At 43.4% G+C, this 19758-nt stretch overlaps 1 protein-coding gene across 1 annotated transcript; it reads left to right on the forward strand.

Annotated features, from left to right (window-relative positions):
• The first annotated feature begins 4806 nt into the window (after nucleotides 1-4806).
• Nucleotides 4807-16484, forward strand: LOC123772686 (angiopoietin-2). The gene is made up of 9 exons (XM_045765993.2): nucleotides 4807-5013; nucleotides 5171-5257; nucleotides 9163-10129; nucleotides 10919-10999; nucleotides 11306-11352; nucleotides 12572-12688; nucleotides 14270-14396; nucleotides 14965-15086; nucleotides 15334-16484. The coding sequence occupies exons 1-9, from the start codon at nucleotides 4845-4847 to the stop codon at nucleotides 15522-15524; spliced, it is 1908 nt and encodes a 635-aa protein (XP_045621949.2). The 5' UTR covers nucleotides 4807-4844; the 3' UTR covers nucleotides 15525-16484.
• Nucleotides 16485-19758: the final 3274 nt, after the last annotated feature.

Consider the following 19758-nt stretch of genomic DNA (forward strand, 5'->3'; position numbering starts at 1 on the left):
ATTTCAATTATGTTACACTAGCTTGCACACTGCTTGTGCTATTACTGGATTAGTTTGTTGGTAGGTATGAGTAGGAATAGTGTTTCAACCCGTCCTTATAATAGCACGTCGCATTTTGACGTATATTTCACCTACGGCCAAAGACTGTAGAAATAAAAAAAAATGGTAACGGCTCGCGAAATTGACATAATGTCCCGTATTTCTTTTCGTGGGTCCTCTGGCGGGTTAGGATAAGGCACTTTTAGTACAACGGTCTCTTGACGCAGGCGATGAGTCACAATAACGTGGCAAAAGTATGTTGACCAGACCAGTACACTAGAAGGTGAAGGGATGACGACGTTTCTGTTTCGGTCCGTCCTGGACCATTCTCAAGTCAATCGACTGGTGAATGGTCCAGGACGGACCGAAACGTCGTCGTCCTTTCACCTTCTAGTGTGTGGTCTGGTCAACGGTCTCTTGACGTTGGGATCGCTCACAAGAAGCTGGAATAAGAGGACGTGGGAGGGGGTGGGCAGTGGGAAGACGGAAGTAGGTGGATAAAACGGGTGGTTGTGGGAGGAAGAAACGGGAGAAGTGGGAGGGAAACGTAGGTGGGTAGGGGTGAGGGAGGGAAGAAAGGGTTGGAGGGAGGGGGGGAGGGGAAAACATATGGGGGTGAGTGTGTGGTTGATTGATAGCAGGGAGGCTTTGATTGATTTAGGGAGCCGGTGGCTGAGCGGCCAGAAGACTGGACGCATGATCCTGTGGTCCCGGGTTCGACCCCGGGCGCCGGCGAGAAACGATGGGCAGAGTTTCTTTCACCCTGATGCCCCTGTTACCTAGCAGTAAATGGGTACCTGAGAGTTAGTCAGCTGTCACGGGCTGCTTCCTGGGGGTGGAGGCCGGGTATAAGTACTTCCTTACATTTCTTCGGTTCATTTGCGTTTCCAACTTCCACCCGTCTCCTCTTGTTCTACGTTCTGTCAATTTCAAGAGGCTATCTTTGTACACTTGATCTATTCCCCCTCAGTATCTTGTCAAAAAAAATTCAAATGTTTATTCAGGTAAAGTACATACATACAAGGTGATACAAATATTGATGAATTTATAGATAGAGCTAGTACATACAATGCCTAAAGCCACTATTACGCATAGCGTTTCGGGCAGGAAAATCATAGAAAATCATTGTAATCATAGCGCCCTTCTGCTCCTTCTATCCTCTGAGGTTGCGAGATTTCGTTCCACTAGCTTAACACTCTTACCTCTGGCACCAATTGTGAAGGGGGCGAGAAAGAAAAGTCGTGAAGGAGGGGATGGAAGTTGGACTGGAAAGGAAAGTGAGAGTGGCTGGGATGGAGTTTGGAAGAAGGGGGGAGGGAAAAGGGGGGGAAGGGGGGGGTTATCTTGAGGTTATCTTGAGATGATTTCGGGGTTTTAGTGTCCCCGCGGCCCGGTCCTCGACCAGGCCTCCACCCCCAGGAAGCAGCCCGTGACAGCTGACTAACACCCAGGTACCTATTTTACTGCTAGGTAACAGGGGCATTCAGGGTGAAAGAAACTTTGCCCATTTGTTTCTGCCTCGTGCGGGAATCGAACCCGCGCCACAGAATTACGAGTCCTGCGCGCTATCCACCAGGCTACGAGGCCCTAGGGAGGGAGAGGGGTAGGACAAGCGAGGGGTGGGTGGTGGCGACTGATGGCTGTGGGGGGGAGGGGTCGCCCTGGGCACGCACACAACGTAACCACAAAACTATTTTATGTTGCTAAAACCTTATTAATGTTGCAACAGCTTAAGCAAAACATTGTGGCTTAGGTAACATTCAAATGGTGGGAGGGGTTAGGGAGGGGGGGGGGGTGAGCGGCTGTCAGGGAGGTGGGGGGTGAGCGGGTGTTAGGGAAGGGGGGGGTGAGCGGCTGTCAGGGAGGGGGGGGAGTGAGCGGCTGTCAGGGTGGGAGGGGGGGTGTGAGCGGCTGTCAGGGTGGGAGGGAGGGGGGGGGTGTGAGCGGCTGTCAGGGAGGGGGGGGGGGGTGTGAGCGGCTGTCAGGGTGGGAGGGAGGGAGGGGGGTGTGAGCGGGTGTTAGGGAGGGAGGGAAGGGGGGTGTGAGCGGGTGTTAGGGAGGGAGGGAGGGGGGTGTGAGCGGGTGTTAGGGAGGGAGGGAAGGGGGGTGTGAGCGGGTGTTAGGGAGGGAGGGAGGGGGGGTGTGAGCGGGTGTTAGGGAGGGAGGGAAGGGGGGTGTGAGCGGGTGTTAGGGAGGGAGGGAGGGGGGTGTGAGCGGGTGTTAGGGAGGGAGGGAAGGGGGGTGTGAGCGGGTGTTAGGGAGGGAGGGAAGGGGGGTGTGAGCGGGTGTTAGGGAGGGAGGGAGGGGGGTGTGAGCGGGTGTTAGGGAGGGAGGGAAGGGGGGTGTGAGCGGGTGTTAGGGAGGGAGGGAGGGGGGGTGTGAGCGGGTGTTAGGGAGGGAGGGAAGGGGGGTGTGAGCGGGTGTTAGGGAGGGAGGGAGGGGGGTGTGAGCGGGTGTTAGGGAGGGAGGGGGGGGGGGGTGTGAGAGGGTGTTAGGGAGGGAGGGAAGGGGGGTGTGAGCGGGTGTTAGGGAGGGAGGGAAGGGGGGTGTGAGCGGGTGTTAGGGAGGGAGGGGGGGGGGTGTGAGAGGGTGTTAGGGAGGGAGGGAGGGGGGGTGTGAGCGGGTGTTAGGGAGGGAGGGAGGGGGGGTGTGAGCGGGTGTTAGGGAGGGAGGGAGGGGGGGTGTGAGCGGGTGTTAGGGAGGGAGGGAAGGGGGGTGTGAGCGGGTGTCAGGGAGGGAGGGAGGGGGGTGTGAACCAGTGTATAAGATATCTGAGCTAGGACTTCCTGGGAGATTTACTGCTACTCTCTGCAGCTTTATAGACAACAGAACTGCTAGGCTTAATATCGGCAGCTACTTGGGTGACGTAATAGAATTGAAAAGTGGAGTACCACAAGGAAGCTGCCTCTCCCCCCCACTCTATTCAACATATATACAGCTGACCTACCCCAACCCCAACATGGAGAATACATCACATACGCTGACAATGTCACCCAAATAATATGCCAACCGGGCCCATCAAAGCCGCTACTAGCCGACAAGACCAAGGCAGCAATTGAACTCAAACAACTTTGAGATGCAATGGAAAATTAGCACCAACAAACAAAAGTTTCAGATAATACACAATGCGAAAAGAAACCCGGACCCCATTATCCTTGACAACCATCCGATCCAATATGCGGAGGTAGGCAGAATACTGGGATTCATGATGAATAGAACAGGGATACAAATTCACGTAAGGGACCGACTAAACAAAGCCAAAGCAGCCTTAGGAAAACTGAGAAGATCACGAAGCCTCAGTACAAACATTCAGATCCACCTATATAAGGCTCTAGTTAGGCCGCATCTAGAGTATCCCCCAGTACCACTACACACCATAAAGAAAACTAACATGCAAAAACTGCAAGCAGTGCAAAATAAAGCGCTAAGGAGAGCAGCAAAATACCGTCCACCATATGATCAGACAATCCAGGAGCTCCACGAACTCCTGAACATACAGCCACTAAACATCAGACTGCAGCACCAAGCCATCAGGCTGTGGAACACCATCGAAATGTTGGAGGACCCAATGTTACACAGGTTACTCCAAGATGAGACGCCCCGCTCCCACAGCTGGTGGCCCAAGAGCCACGATTTACTAGACAAAAACCCCGCCCCACAGTACATAATTCCCAGATGAAATACTGACCAGAAATCCTTCCCCCAATAATTGGAAAAATTGAGTATGTGTATATGTGTAAAGTTTGTGTATATGCATATAGGTATAAACTCAATAAATAATAATAATAAAATAAAGAGCCTTAAACAGAACATGTGCGGAAGCATCGGAGTGTGCATATATGAATGCTACACAGTATTCATCTATAGACATCCATATATGGTGAAACACATGTGAAGAACCTCTCACACACTCACAGCTCCCTGACAAGAGGGAGCCAGCTTAGCTTAGCTGCCAACACCCACACATCGTGTCAGCAAGGCGGACAGCCCGCCTGCTTTCATACCTCTCATCGTATTTCCCACTTCTAAACTTCCCTTCACCTATGCCTCTCCTTCCTCTTTACTCCCCCCCCCCAAAAAAAAAAGTGTTAGGGGAGGGGGTGTGAGCCAGTGTTAGGGAGGGACGGGGTGCGAGCCAGCGTAAGGGAGGGGGGGGGGGCAGGTTTACCTATCAGAGTTCAGTGTTTTATTGAACAATCAACCACAGAAGGTAATTGCAGTGCTCATAAAATTATATTCTAACCTACATACAGAAACACAGATTTACGTCTGTTCTACATAAAGTGTTCGATGTATCTTTTTTTACATAATGTCATTAATGTGCGTTTACAAAAGTGAAATGCACCTACCCACGGAAGGTGATTAACCTGAGCCTGTTAAAGCACCCTATAGTTACATCACAAACATTGTATAACTTCGTGGTGGAAGGGTGGAGGGCCGGGTGGGGGTTAGTGGTGGAGGGCCGGGTGGGGGGTTAGTGGTGGAGGGCCGGGTGGGGGGTTAGTGGTGGAGGGCCGGGTGGGGGGTTAGTGGTGGAGGGGTGGGAATGAGCGGGGAGAGATTTGAATTGATTGGGGGGGGGACCTTTCCACCATCAATTCTTCCCTAATCTACCTTCATTCTGCTCTCATAGTGGTTCCTCTTTGTAACAAGTATTCGTAGCAAATTCACTATATAAATACCTGTGCAAGAACAAGCTATATATTTTAACATAATTTCGAGGTTCTGTAAGATTTATTTTCGTGAGCGTTGAGCGCGTGTGTACTTAGTATGGCGAGTTATTACCAGCCATCCAGCCAGCAGTCATGCAGGCGGGTTGTGTGTGTGCGGTGGTGGCAGTCGTGCCTGCCTGGCTACTGCCTCTTCTCTTGGTATCCGCTCTCCCGGATAACAAGGTCGATCAGAGAGATTACTCTGACCTGGCCCAGGATGCTATAAAACAAATACAGGACGAACAGCGAGGCGTCGATGAAAGTAAGTTGTAAACCAAGATATTTGTTACAGTTCCTTGTGACGTATTTAATGAGTAAATATATTTGTTTCCTATATATGAGTGTAAACAAAAGGCACCAGTATACAAGAGATCACAGAAATAACACGACACGATCTCAATTGTAGTAATTGTTTTCAGGTATAAATGCATTGTTGGAGAATGTTGACATCCTAACTGATGCGCTCTCCGCTCACCTCACTCTTGATGATGAGAGTGGTACACAAGGTAAGGATTGATATACATGTCAGTATTCACTCAAAATATGTCTGTGTTCGACTCAATATTTTAAGTAAAAAAATGGGTACAGCAAGCTAATAAGATGTAAAAAAAAAAAAAAACTTGTTCCTCGTGTTGAAAAAAACAAAAATTACTATAAAATGCCCAACCTTCAAAGCCTTCGTTAACACTAAAAGTTTTATACTAACATACGAGACAGTGATGATTGATGTACGACGTTGGGACGTTCTGGAAGAAATAATAAACTTGTGAATGAATGAATGAATGAATGAATGAATGAATGAATGAGCAGCAGCTCTGAAACACAGGAAAGCTAATGATGAGGTTTACGGTCACTTCTGTGTGATACATTGTGACTCGTGTCTGACAGACTAAATTTTTATATTACACAAGAGGGCATGTTTACTGGGCAGCGTCATTTATCCATTGAATGAACATACTGACATAGGCTACTGGAATTTATCTATAGAAGTGTTAGCAACAAGACGTTAATATCATTCTTCAGCTCTAGGGAAGGGGTGTGTTATATTAAGGGGACCTCTTGTTAAGTCCCAGATATATTATGAAGCTAAGTTTTAGCTTATACTATAGAATGGACAAATTCACTTGAACGCATACAGAGAAGAATAACAAAGGTAATTCCAGTTATTAAATTCCATATATCAACAACCCTGTTTCCACCGAATTTATTTAAATCCTACCCTGGAAACACAAACCGAAACTGTCTCTATTTTCCGCTTGTTACAACTTGTAATAAAGTTGTTACATCTTGGCTTAACGTGTTTATGACGTATTAGAACGTTGTTACAACTTGCTATATTGGTTGTTATAACTGGTTAGGAAGTGTTAAAACTTGTTCGAACGTTGTACCAACGTCGTAGTTTCGGTGTGTGTTTGGCGGGTACATGGTCAATCCTCCCCCGCAGGTATGAATTCGCGGGGTTGATCAGAAGGCAAGTTCTATAAGGTAACAAATAGATCGGCGAGGGGCCCCTTCGTGGTGTTCTCGTTTCCCCCAATAATTAGCACAAATCTTTCTTGGCAATAACTCTGGGAAGACACCTTTTAACCACGATTTGATGTTTTGGCAGGTTGGGGAATTGCTATAGATTTATTTTATATTCTAGATGGCTTTTTACATGATCCTACGAGTTGATCCTCGGTGTTCTTGGTAGAGCTGACATCTTAAAAGGAAATGAACGTGGAAACGCATTCCAGAGTTTCATCATAAATTTGCAAGTTTTCATTTTCTTTCTCGAGATGAGAGAATGCTTTCTTCTTATTTGTAGAGTGAAACAGAGTTCAGTGGACTTCCTTTCAAGGAGTTTAATGAACGGTTTCTCCTTCGAAAAGTGTGGAATTTTGTAGTGACATCTGTACATTACACTATAATTCATACCGGAAATCAGATATTAGCAACTGAAGGATGTTTAATGCGGAACTAAGCACTCCTTAGTACACTAAACTGATCCATCAAGCAGATCTTGGACTTCCCTTTCGTGAGATTTTTAAATCTACTTCATGTGTCTTCCCTTAACACTTGTTACTTTTATTTTAATAATTTTTTTTCGGGGACAGGCAGTCTGTATGTAGATATATATGCACTGTATATATTAGGTTTATATCGAGATGCCCCCCCCCTCCCCAAGGTCGAACTACCGACCTTCCCCAGGATGCTGCCCTACAACAGTTGCCTAACTCAAGGGTACATTTTTACTGCTTGGTGAACAGAGGCATTGGGTGAAAAGAAACGTGCCCGACCATTTCTGTCCCGCCCGGGATTCGACCCAGAGTTTAGAACGAACCCAGCTATACTACCTAGGAATCGCACATTTAATCACAAGAATTGACGCAATGTTTGCCAGTTATCTTGTCCCACCGCACACTCACATCCATATCGATAACAAATTAACAATTGGCCCACAAGACCCCCGCTTACCCACCACCCATTCTCAGTCATTGCTAACACGAGTCATAAATAGCCTCAGTGTAGCGGTCTTCCAAAACTTTAAAACCCAAACAGTTGTTGCCTCTACCATCGCCCTTGCATTACGCAACTACTAAAGCATCAACATAACTCGAAGATAACATACCAAAGTCAGCCATAGCCTCAACCTTCGCCTCCACGATGAAAAATTGTTTCCGTACCACGAGCACAATTTACACAGGCGGCTCTCGGATCAAACAACAATGAACCTTCCGTCACCAGCACCGCGGGCTGGACTCGCAACTGATTACTTTCGAACTTCTCTTGAACCATGCTTCCTGGTTCGATCCCCCGCCCTGCTCCAATGATTTTCTAGAGCTTTCTGTGTTCAAATTACACCTCGCCAAATACTTCATCCACGAATTGAACGTACAAATAATTGCCAGCAGAACTAAAACACTTACCCTCACCTATCCTTCTAGTTTATGATGAGTTTACGTGAAGGTTTTCTCTTCTCGATAACTGTATGAGTGGTAAATGTGGGAGATGTGTCACAACTGAGCGTTAATGTTGATTTGGCCAGGCTTTAATAGTTTTTTATGAGTTAAGAGTTGCAGCACTTGTTAAAGAGGTCTGGATGTTTTGTTTATGGTGTCAGCTGTTCGCTGCTTTCCTTTGTTGCAAGGTTACGTTTTCTATGTCTGATAATCAGTCTGAAGTTTTTAGGTTTTGCTAAGAGCACAAATATAGCCTAATTTCTTGGTTGACTGGAGATATATAGCCAATGTTTTGACTGTTTGGTATTTTATATGTAGTGAGAAGTCTCCTCCTCCATACTATGTACTCGATATTAAAGGCCATTTTGAAGGAGATAAATTTTTGTTTGAAATTGATTTTTGCGCTATAATGTCAGTAGTGAAGGAGATAATGTTCAATTGTCCCTAGAACACGGCAGTGGAGCTTTAGTCTGGTCATTGTTATAGCTATTTGTCGTTATACCTGATGTGTTTCGAAGTTAACCCGTCTTTTTTTACGGTTCAAAAGTATGTGGAAGAGTATGATGTTTGCCATTTATGTGCAATGTTTTGGGTGATGCATTTTATTGGCCCCCTTTTCGTACTATACAAGGAATTGGACGATGTGTGATGTGTTAATTGTAGCGTGTATCTGCCAATTCTACAATATGCTGGCACTCATTGTATGAATATGTTATATCCTTTTAAAGAAGTTACTGGAGAAGCAGTAAGCAAGAATGTACTAGCTCTTCACATGTGTTTGAGCAGTATGTGATGACTTTGGTCGCACTTGTTGGAGTCACTGCAGATTGTGTATTTCCCCAAGTGGTGGTGTGGTTATTATTTGTAAAGCTTGGTACAGAGCACACAATTCTGCTGTGAATATATTGATAGTTGGTTGGGTAGGAAGAAAGCTACTTGTTTAATGGCCTGGAGTGCTCTTCGCGTGCTGGAGAACACGTCAGGGCCAGGAGTGCACGTCAGGGCTAAGGGTGCACTTCTGGGCCTGGAGTGCACTTCAGGGCCAGGAGTGCACGTCAGGGCCAGGGGTGCACTTCAGGGCCTGGAGTGCACTTCAGGGCCTGGAGTGCACTTCAGGGCCAGGGGTGCACTTCAGGGCATGGAGTGCACTTCAGGGCCTGGGGTGCACTTCAGGGCTAGGAGTGCACTTCAGGGCCAGGAGTGCACTTCAGGGCCTAAAATACTCTTCACGTCTTGCAGAACACACAAGAGCACGAGTGCACTTCATGAATACATAAACATTGTTAAAGTCAACCGTTGCAAGGTATACATAAGCTGAATTACTTAAAAGAACGATTGATAATTTAGCAGTGAGACCAGAACTATTATCAGTGACGCTGCCAAATTCTTTAAAGATTAATAATTTATGCATACACAATTTTAAATTCAAGTATACCAAATATATTGCTAAATATGTGATATCTTCTCAGATGTCGAGGACAGGGACAACCTCACCCACCGCCTACTCGACAAACTGGAGGAACTGGACTGTGTCCACAAAGCTCACGATGATGAAAATCTCCAGCTAAAGGAGGAAAATGCTTACCTAAAAACACAGCTCTATTTGGTTGAGAAGAAAAGCAGGAGCCATAACAACGGAGAACGCCTTGAAAAGGATAATCAACAACTAAAGGCCAACATTCAACAAGTAAAAGAGGATGCGAAATTTGCGAAGGCTGAGATTCGTAAAGTGCAGGTGGATGCGAGGCTGGTTAAGGAGGAAAATATTCAATTGAAAAAGGAGATTCAATTGGTAGAGGAAGAATACTGGAAGACTTTAGACGATATTCGCTTATTAGAGGAGGAGATACGTGTACTGAAAGCCGACATTCAAAAGGCGGAGGAGGACGCCAAACAGGTGAAGGGAAAGAAGCGAGAGCTGGAGCTCGCAGAAATGGAAGCCCAGGAGAGGGACACGAAGGCGTCGAAGAGGATCGCTGAACTAGAGAGAATGGTCCAACAGCTGCAAGAGATGAACAATAAGACTGAAAGTGAGAAGAGACTTGTTGAAGACCAACTCCCACTCTTGAAGAAGGAGAAGAGGGATGTTGAAGACCAGCTCTCACTCTTGCAGCAGAGTAAAAAAGAATTTGAAAACCACCTCTTACAATTTGAGAAGGAAAAGAGAGAGATTGAAGACCATCTGTCTCTTATGGAGGATAACATGAGAGACGTTGAAGACCAACTCTGCCTCGCGAAGAAGGAGAAGAAAGTTGTTGAAGACCAACTCTCCGTCATCGAAGATGAGGTCAGAAACTTACGAGCAGGAAACACGACTCTAAACAATGAAGTAGGAAAAAAGGCACAGCAAATTATTAGTGCCAAAAATGAAATGAGTCGCATAGATGAAAAGGAACACCAGGAATGCAAGAGAAGTGTTCACAAATTGTTCACAAGGTAAACTGTGCTGTTCGACTCCTAGGGCCAGATTCACGAAGCAGTTACGCAAGCACTTACGAACCTGTACATCTTTGCTCAATCTTTGGGGGCTTTGTTTACAATTATTAAAGAGTTAATAAACTCCGAAGCACCAGGAGGCTGTTTATAATAATAACAACAGTTGACTGGGAAGTTTTCATGCTTGTAAACTGTTTAATAAATGTAACCAAAGCCGTCAAAAATTGACGAAAGATGTACACGTTCGTAAGTACTTGCGTAACGGCTTCGTGAATCTGGCCCCAGGCTTTTACCCCCATCCTACCCTAGCGCATCATGCTTTTGTGTTACTTCTGAAAGAGGGAGTGGTGAATATATATATATATATATATATATATATATATATATATATATATATATATATATATATATATATATATATATATATATATATATATATATATATATATATATATATGTATGCATGTGTGTATGTATGTTTATAGCCTATCTTTGTATTTTCTCTTATATAATGGTAAGAGTTTTATTATAATACGGTATTTATAAGTGATTTTCTTAAATTTGAATCAAAACTAACTTAGAAACGTAAATATCCAGATTTAGGGATATTTAGATTTCTCTGTACTGTCCGCCAGTTAAAACTAGGCCAAGTTAGAAATTCATTTTGTCAATATAAGATATTAATATTATTAAGGGAGAACTAAATTCAAAATACTTTAAGATCAGCAAAATCGATCAGGCTGTTAGGCATAACGAGTCGAAGAAATTTCAATGTTATTTTATTATCAGGGCGAAGACAGCCAAAGACTGTGCTGAACTGTACTGCCGGGGAGCGAGGATGAATGGTGTCTACGTCATCAAACCGGACAGGTAATTCTTAACCTTTTTATGACTACAGATTCCCAAATGAGTTACCCAATATATCACCTTGCTCCTTTCGCCAGGGTCGAAAACAAGCCTGCAGGGTGGAATAATGTGGAAATTTCTGGCAGTCCAGAAAAATGTAATCAGTGCATCCTTCTCTTTTCTGAATGATCAATGTCATCTTGAAATAAAACAGCAGGTTTGTGAAGCCATGTATAAGTCTCGTCACGAAATGTGTCAGTATTCAAGAATTTCTGGGGTTGACAGTTTGTCTGATTTATTTACCCTAAGAGTTTGTGATCTCTCCAACAGGAAGGGTCAGCAAGTGTCAGCCTGGTGTGACATGACTAGCAACGGAGGTGAGTAATCTCAAGAGAGGGTCAGCAAGTGTCTGCCTGGTGTGACATGACTAGCAACGGAGGTGAGTAATCTCAAGAGAGGGTCAGCAAGTGTCTGCCTGGTGTGACATGACTAGCAACGGAGGTGAGTAATCTCAAGAGAGGGTCAGCAAGTGTCTGCCTGGTTTGACATGACTAACAACGGGGGTCAGGTGTTTCACCAACAGGGAGGGACGAATAATGTGACATGATTATAATAGATAATTCATGATGGAGGTGATAGTATCGCAGTTTAAAGGATGTCTTTAAGCCAAGTTCCGTGCTGCGTTTCACTTAAGAGTTGGAGAGTGAAGGTAAGCTGCCTCAGAAAGGAATAGTGGGGTTCATACTGCAGTCTACACTCAGGGAATCAACATAGGAATGTGCCTTAATGCTAGTAGTGAGTGAGAATGTCGTGATAGTTACAAGTGGAGTATAGTCAATGGCTATGTCAGCCGCGCCCTCACACACAACTCCAGTTGGAAGCCGATTGACGAGGAACTCAGTAGAGTAAGGCAGGTTAGTCTAACTTGTTCTCCCGATGGAAGATGTGGTTGTGGAAAAGCAGGGGGGGGGGAAGGGAGACGGAAGAAAAAATAGGGGTGGAATGGGGGATAGTGGGATAGTGGAAGAGACAGACTATCCTGGGCACTGCCGGGTACCCTTTCTAGTGTACCGAGAGACTCCGGATAGTATCTTTCTCTCCCACCCATCTTTTTCCCCCCTCTACCATCCCCCTATCCCTTCCTCTCCCTCGCTCTTTCCCCTCATCTCCCTCTTCTGGAGGTGTGGCCCAAATGTGCAACATCCATTGTTGGCTAGTACTTGTACATATCAAATTTATTGACTCCCTTTAATCTGCACGAAGTCCAATATACCCTTCATGTACTTTAGTGACTTGGAGGTCAAGCTAAACCGTGCCTTGAAGCATTGGTTTTACATTTAAATTTAGCTTTGTCCAAAACGCTATGCGTGCTAGTGGCTTTACAAGAATGTAAAAGCAACTTCATTTCTATGTTCTCTCTTAACCCCTAATGTACCTTCGTGTATATAAATAAATAAATAAATAAGCTAGAAACATCTTATCAGTAAAAGTACCCATATTACTGTTATTAGAATAGCTGAATTGACCCCCAAATATCACATCAGCTACTTCATGGCACGTTTTATATTACAATGACTGTGTTCACCTGTTCTTCAGGAGGATGGACGGTGTTCATCAAGAGAGACAAGAAGGCTATTCCCCAGGTGAGCTTCGCCAAAGACTGGACGCAGTACAAGACTGGCTTCGGTAACATCTCCACGGAGTATTGGTTAGGTAAGAGGTAATACTGCTGGTTCCACTGACTACTGTCTTCCACCCTGGTGTCTCCTCTTCTCACTCACGTAGGAATATAAGAATGAGACAATATAAGAAGAAAACTGTAAAATGGCAATTGGCCCTTACGAGACACCTTCTATTAACATTCACCTAAACTCATTCATATATGTCTAACCTACGCTTGAAACAATTCAGCAATCTCATATTAACGTTATCCAGTAATTTGTTCCATAAATCAACAACCCTGTTTCCAAATAATATTTACGCATGTCTTTCCTGAAAGTAAATTCTCCAATTTATATATATCGTTTCGAGTCTTATTTTGTGCTGATAATATATTACTATGATAATACTATCAGCATAAAATAGGACTATATTCTTTCATCCATCCGTACACTTCACATCCATCCTTCGCATATTATATCCTTTCGGCCATCCGTACACATTAAGCATGTCACCCATACTCTATGACTTTCTAAGAGATTGAAATTCAAGAATGTAAAATCAACTTCATTTCTATGTTCAGGGGAAAGAGTTGTGGAGCAGGTTGCCGGGTAGCGTAGTGAAGGTGCGGTCATGTCTTGTTTCCGTTGTGGAGTAGACATGTATTTGAGTAGGTTTGGGTTAATATGAGCTGCCTCGTATAGGCCAACAGGTCTTCTCTTATTCTCTTTATTCTTTTCTTTCTCCCTTCACAAAGAATGTTTCTAATTCCTGAGATTAACCTCGTCATCCTTCCTGTTAAGGGCTACTCCTGCCCGTGCTACCGCTAGGGTGACTTAATTTCCATCCATCAATCGTTATCTTTCTCTGTATGTGTTCATGTGAATTTGTCCATTCTGGGGACAAGTGACCAGAATTGAACTACACATTCTAAATGTTCCCTAACAGGAGCAAGATACAGCTGAAGAACATTATTAGATACCGTTTTGTTAACGATTTTAGAAATAAATCCTTTTATTATATTTTATTTCGTATATTTATGTATTGCTGATATCTAGTAACTCGTTATCATTACCTAGCCTTAGAACCCGCGTTTCAGCATTAAACTACATCTGCCCAGCTTTCATCCACTTTAAAAATCTAGATTATTTTGTAATGACTTGGTGTTCTGAAATTATTTCCATTCCTATTTTTGTATCGTTTGGAAATTTGCAAGTTTTGTTTTTCGATTCTTAACCAAAATCTGAGATTTATATATAATATCCGGCGGTGCCTGGGTTAGCCAGTCTATCTATTAATGTATTTTTATGTCTACCTCTCTGTTTGTATGGGTCTGTCTGTCTCTCTGGCTGTCTCTGTCTATTTCTCTGCCTCTTTCTCCCTCTCTCTGTCTATATGTAATGATGATTCTTCAGGTAGCCAGATGCCTCGTCATCTAATTAATGACGTGCATGAACGGAGTAACCAGATTTACTCACTCTTTCGATCTACTATCTAGCGAGCCCACAAGCAGGAGAACGAGCCCGCACTAAGTAATTATCAAAAGAAAGCACCAAGCCGGGAAGGCTATATGTAGCACCGAGCCTGCACTAAACAGTCCTGCATTCTGCCTGTCTATATTACCATGTGTGACAGGGTTGGAGTGGTTGTACCAGTTGACCAAGCCCTCGCCCCAGACCCTGCTGCTGTCCGCCACCAACATGCATGGTGAACCCGGCTGGGCGATCTGGTCCATCTTCCGCGTCAAAGCCGAGAGTACCGGGTGAGTCTGGCTACTTTCCTCTGTTGTGGGTGTTGCTGATATTCCTCCTGTTCCTGGTGCTGTTAACGTTGATTCTTGATTCTGTTTACGTTGCAAGAGCTGCTACTGTTGCCGATGTTTTTGCTGGCGCTGCTGCTGTTTCTGTTGCTAATGTTGCTGTTGCCGATGCTGTTATTGTTGATATTGTTGCTGCTGATGCTGTTATTGTTGATATTGTTGCTGGTGTTGCGTTACTGTTGACGGTTCTGGTGTTGCTTGAAGTGCTAAGGGTTATGTTGCTTATAGTGCTAGTTGGTTGTGCTGCTGTGTTGCTTGTAATGCTACTGCTTGTGTTACTGACGGTGATGCTTGTAGTTGTGTTGCTGTCGCAAGTAGTAGCCCTACAAGCTTTTACAATGGTGGTGGTGACACCTTCACGCCATACTGCAAAACTAATCAATCAAACTCGACTCTTTCTATGAGCATATGTTTATATATGAAATTTCTAAATGATTGCTTGCGATTTTCAACTGAGAGCTACCTATGTGATACCTGGTTCCCCCCCACACCATTTCCTACCGTGACCCAGGTTCCAGTTGCTGGTGAACGAGTACCAAGAGAAGAGTACCATGGGGGACCAACTTGTACAGCACCTCAACCACAGTGATATGAGGTTCTCCACCCACGATAGAGATCATGACCGCTGGTCAGGTAAGTTTGGTTGCACTGAACATCTCACTGTTCCTTTCTTGAGGTGAGGAAATTTATAAATATATATATATAATCATTTAATTCATTAATGAACGACGGGGATGAATAACTCTTAAATCATGTAATGCATTTCCTGTCATGAATGCGTTCTTGTACATGCATGTGGATACTGGTGTGTGCGCGCATGTAGGTGTGTAAACATGTAGATAGATCACCAAATCTCTCTCATTCATATATCACCCTACAGGTAGTTCCTGTGCTCGGATATACGGAGAGGGAGGCGGATGGTGGTACAGGGCTTGCAGCTGGTTTTTCCCTACCACTTCCCACGGTAACTTAAGGACATACTACTGGAAACCGAGGGCCGATAAGTGGGTTTATCTCAGCCAGTTGCAAATGATGGTACGACCCCAAATCTTCCCAGCCTGTCGCGAGTGATTGGTGGTAGGAAAACATGGTGGTGATGAGATGTCTGTGAGTTTGTGGAGGTTGTGGTGGTGGTTGTTGTTGTGGTGGGGGGGGGGGGGTGAACTGGTTCTTGTGATGGGGCTGGCGACTTGGCGGTAGTAGTAATGGTGGTGCTGTTTTTTTTGTTTTTTTTTTCTCCAGGGATATTCCTGCGCGGGCCCTAAGTCTCTGGCTGGCCCACTAAGTGTTGCTTGTTTCTGTTTTACTTGGGCGGAGTATGAGTATTTATTACTCGTATGGTCGCTTTAGTAAGATTTTGCCATATGTGTTTAACAACTTCTTCTGCTCTGTTGAATCTAAGTTGAAATCTTAATGGGTTTGTAACTGTGCACTGTGTTAGATAATGTTCCAGTGGTCTGTCGGGCATTTCTCCACAGTGCTGACATTTCCTCTCATCTTCCGGAACCTGTAAGCCTATTTCCCATGCACATGGGTATCCGAGCCTGATGCGATGTAAGTGTACTTCTGTTGCTCTACTGCTCCCTTTTATCAAACTAAGTTGTTCATAGTTCGTTGAATTCTTGTACCAACCCGCAGATCCTGATGTTGCAACTGCTGTGTTGTGGTCACTGTACATCTTTTGCATTGCTCTGTTTCTAATTACTTTCTTAATCTGTGATAGACTCTGTGGTATGTAAATGTCTACATTTCTTCTCTGAGTTGCGGTGGTGCTGGTGGTAGTGAGCTTTGTGATTGTGGTGAACTGGCGGCAGTGGTGAGGTGGCAGTGTTGGTGCTTGTGGTGAGCTGGTGAATTGTTACTTGTGATGGTAGTAGTGGTGGTGGTGGTAAAATGATAGTAGGAACCTTTGGTTGTGGTGGTAGTCGCCAACTCATACCTCAATATTCTCTGTATTACAATCATTGTACATCTGTATTGTATTTAACACCTGCAAATGTATTTTTCAAATAAAATTATGATTGTACCATTTATTGTGTTTAGTCTTGAGCCCTTCATCACCTGATACAGCAACAATGGCGGCACTGTGTGCTCTAGCTATGGCACTCTGGTTAGGCACAGTGCCATAACCTACAGCTGGGTTAATTCCTGACACTGACACTATTTAAAATTTTCTCTTGATATATATTACCCCTCTCCCTTTCTAATCCATTAGTGTGAAATGGTTTATAACCCTTAGTTTTATATTCAGCTTATTGCTCCCCATTTTCTGTTTATGTTTCTGCTTGTGCAAAATATGTATATTGTTTATGTGCACCTTTTTGCATGCATCTATTTTGTTTCTGTCTCTTAGTACTTGAGTAGTACAAATTTAGGATGTTACTATGATTTCAGTTCTATTTTACGCTCCACAACTTTCTATTTTTATGTCCTGTCCCCGACAAGGTCTAGTCTCCCCTTTACATTGTTGACGTTCACACCTAGACCATTGGTTTCTATCAGTTTAATGTAAATATAATCTCTAAAATTGTAAATCATTTAAAGAAAAATAAGTATACCATTTAAGGGGTTTAAAGTTCATGTGATAATATGAAACCACTTGTTTATTGATAATTATACTACTGTATATGTTATGTAGTATTACCTTGTATAATTTATGTATATATGATTTATATTGTATTTTATTAGATAAGGATAACAAAAAAGTTTAAAGCCCTGCTAACTGCTGCTTCCAATGAGTACTCTAAGGTCACCACCCCGCATATCCTGACTGATGCACCGCATCCCTCGCATTCTTTTTTCAATTTCAATTTTCAATTCGATTTCAATCCCTTGCATTCATTAAGCCGTTTGCCAGTCAACGAATCACAGTTTCTGATGAATGATACAGAACTGTCAAAACAATTCCTTTCGAGTCGGCAATTTACCCCAATTGCCCATGACACGTTACACCTAGCAAGAGGTACTAGCTATTTTATATCATGTTCCTAACTTTATGTGGGGGGGGGTGTAGTATGATATATTGTTAGTAAAGATCAATTCACACACTCATAGCTTGTTACCAGAGTGTTAAAACCGTACACACACACACACACACACACTCTCTGAACTATATGTTTAACTGATCTCTAACCCTGTCTATGGAGGACAGAAGAAAATGTATATATGCTGGTTAGCATTGTAAATGTGTGGCCACGTTTGTGGTAGAAAATAATAATAATAAAAAAAATACACTCTGCTTGTTACAACCTAACACTCACAGTTTGTTACCCGAATGTTACAACTTTACAGTTTGTTATTTGAGTGTTACAACCTTACAGCTTGTTACCCAAGTGTTACAACTTTACACACACACACACTCAGCTTATGACGTGAGTGTTACAACTTTACAGTTTGTTACCCAAGTGTTACAACCTTACAGCTTGTTACCTGAGTGTTACAACTTTACACCCTCAACTTACCTGTGTTACAGATTGACTCACAACTTAAAAAGAGTTGCACCAGTGTTGCAACCCTGTACACTAGCAAGTTGCCAGTGTTACAGCATTACACATTGTAATGACAAGTACCCTGGTAGTACTGTACTAGTTACCTTTTAAAGGCCCCAGACCTTCAATCCAGCCTCCCCAGGATGCAACCCCCGACGACAAGCTGACCATCTCTGGGTGAACAGAGGCATGAGGTGACAGGAAAGGCCCCAGACCCTCAATCCAGCCTCCCCAGGATGCAACCCCCGACGACAAGCTGACCATTTCTGGGTGGACAGAGGCATGAGGTGACAGGAAACGCCCCCTCAACCATTTGTTTCTGTTCTGCCCGGGATTCCAACCAGGAATTCTCGATTGTAAGCCGAGAACGAACCCGACTGTACTACTGGAACCCCCTCTTGAAGACATCAGATGAATACACAAATATACAATGTATACAATATACAAAGGGGTACTTAAGGGTTATAGCTGTGAGCAGCCACGTGTGCGTATATATCCCCTCCAGTAGCTCACACACCACTGTCGTCAGCGGGCACTGGGCATAGCTATAGACCTCCTAAGAGTTGCCGCTTATTCAATTAACCATCCAAAATAGACACGTTGTCTCTATAAATATCTAGTCCCCTATGGTGACTCTATCCACAAATACTCTCCTATAGTATATAATCAATAACCTGCCATAATCACATTTCAATCAGTAAGAGCATATTAGTACCCCACAGGCATGCTGGACTCTCTTCAGAAATATACAAGACAATTGGATGGCACCATCTTAGCTGAAACAATTAATTAAATAATACAAAACTGTATGAAATCTTATAGTTTGCGTAAATTAAACTTCATTGAACTAATATCTCTCACCAAAATCTCTTGCATGGGGATTTCTTAGCAACTTAATAGTATTAATTATAGGGTTCAAGGCCTAAATAATTATTAAAAGCCTTAACTAGAAATAAATTTTCATAGGCCTACCTTGATAGGCAAGCATAATACACGTTATTATTTCAAACAATATTCACTAAATATTCTCATATAGTAATATAAGCCGAACTGCAGCATAAATAATAGCCTACTGCTTCTGATAAATTAGAATGCATCTCGTTTTTCTCATAAAAACACTAACTTTGCATACACATTCCTACTGCAACATCTTAGAATAACAAATATGCCTTTTTTAGTTAATTACATATGCACTCAATAATATACAAATGCAACTCAAGCTATTTCAATCAAATTATGACTGAAGCCTAGTCACAACATACACCCATAAGTTGTTTAATGTGAGCTCTAGTATAGCATTATTAACCCTCTGTAATTTCCACTCTCTGAGCGATTCTCATGAAGATTATGCCAGGTAAGAGCTCACAAAACTCATCTGTCACATTATTTAAGGAACCTAGAAAATGTATTTGTCTGTTCTTGAGGAAAGGTTCGGCTTAGACTATTGATTTTATAATTCAAATATTCAGAAATGTTATAGAAACTTTTATAGAAATGCTAGAAACTTATACTATTGCCTACGCAACATCAGTGGTCCCTGGCTACTAAGTTATCCAATATTGCCTTAACAACATCAGTGGTCTATGGTCAGTAAGTTACCCATTATTACCTCCACAATATCATTGGTCCCTGGTCAGTAAGTTATCCATTATTACCTCCACAATATCAGTGTTCCTGGCTAGTAAGTTATCCATTATTGCCTCCACAACATCAGTGGTCCCTGGCTAGTAAATTATCCATTATTGCCTCCACAACATCAGTGGTCTCTGGCCAGTTGTCCAGTATTATCCACACTAAATTATGTATCAAGTAAATAC

Source organism: Procambarus clarkii, chromosome 50 (assembly GCF_040958095.1).
Source record: "Procambarus clarkii isolate CNS0578487 chromosome 50, FALCON_Pclarkii_2.0, whole genome shotgun sequence".
Lineage (NCBI taxonomy): Eukaryota > Metazoa > Arthropoda > Malacostraca > Decapoda > Cambaridae > Procambarus > Procambarus clarkii.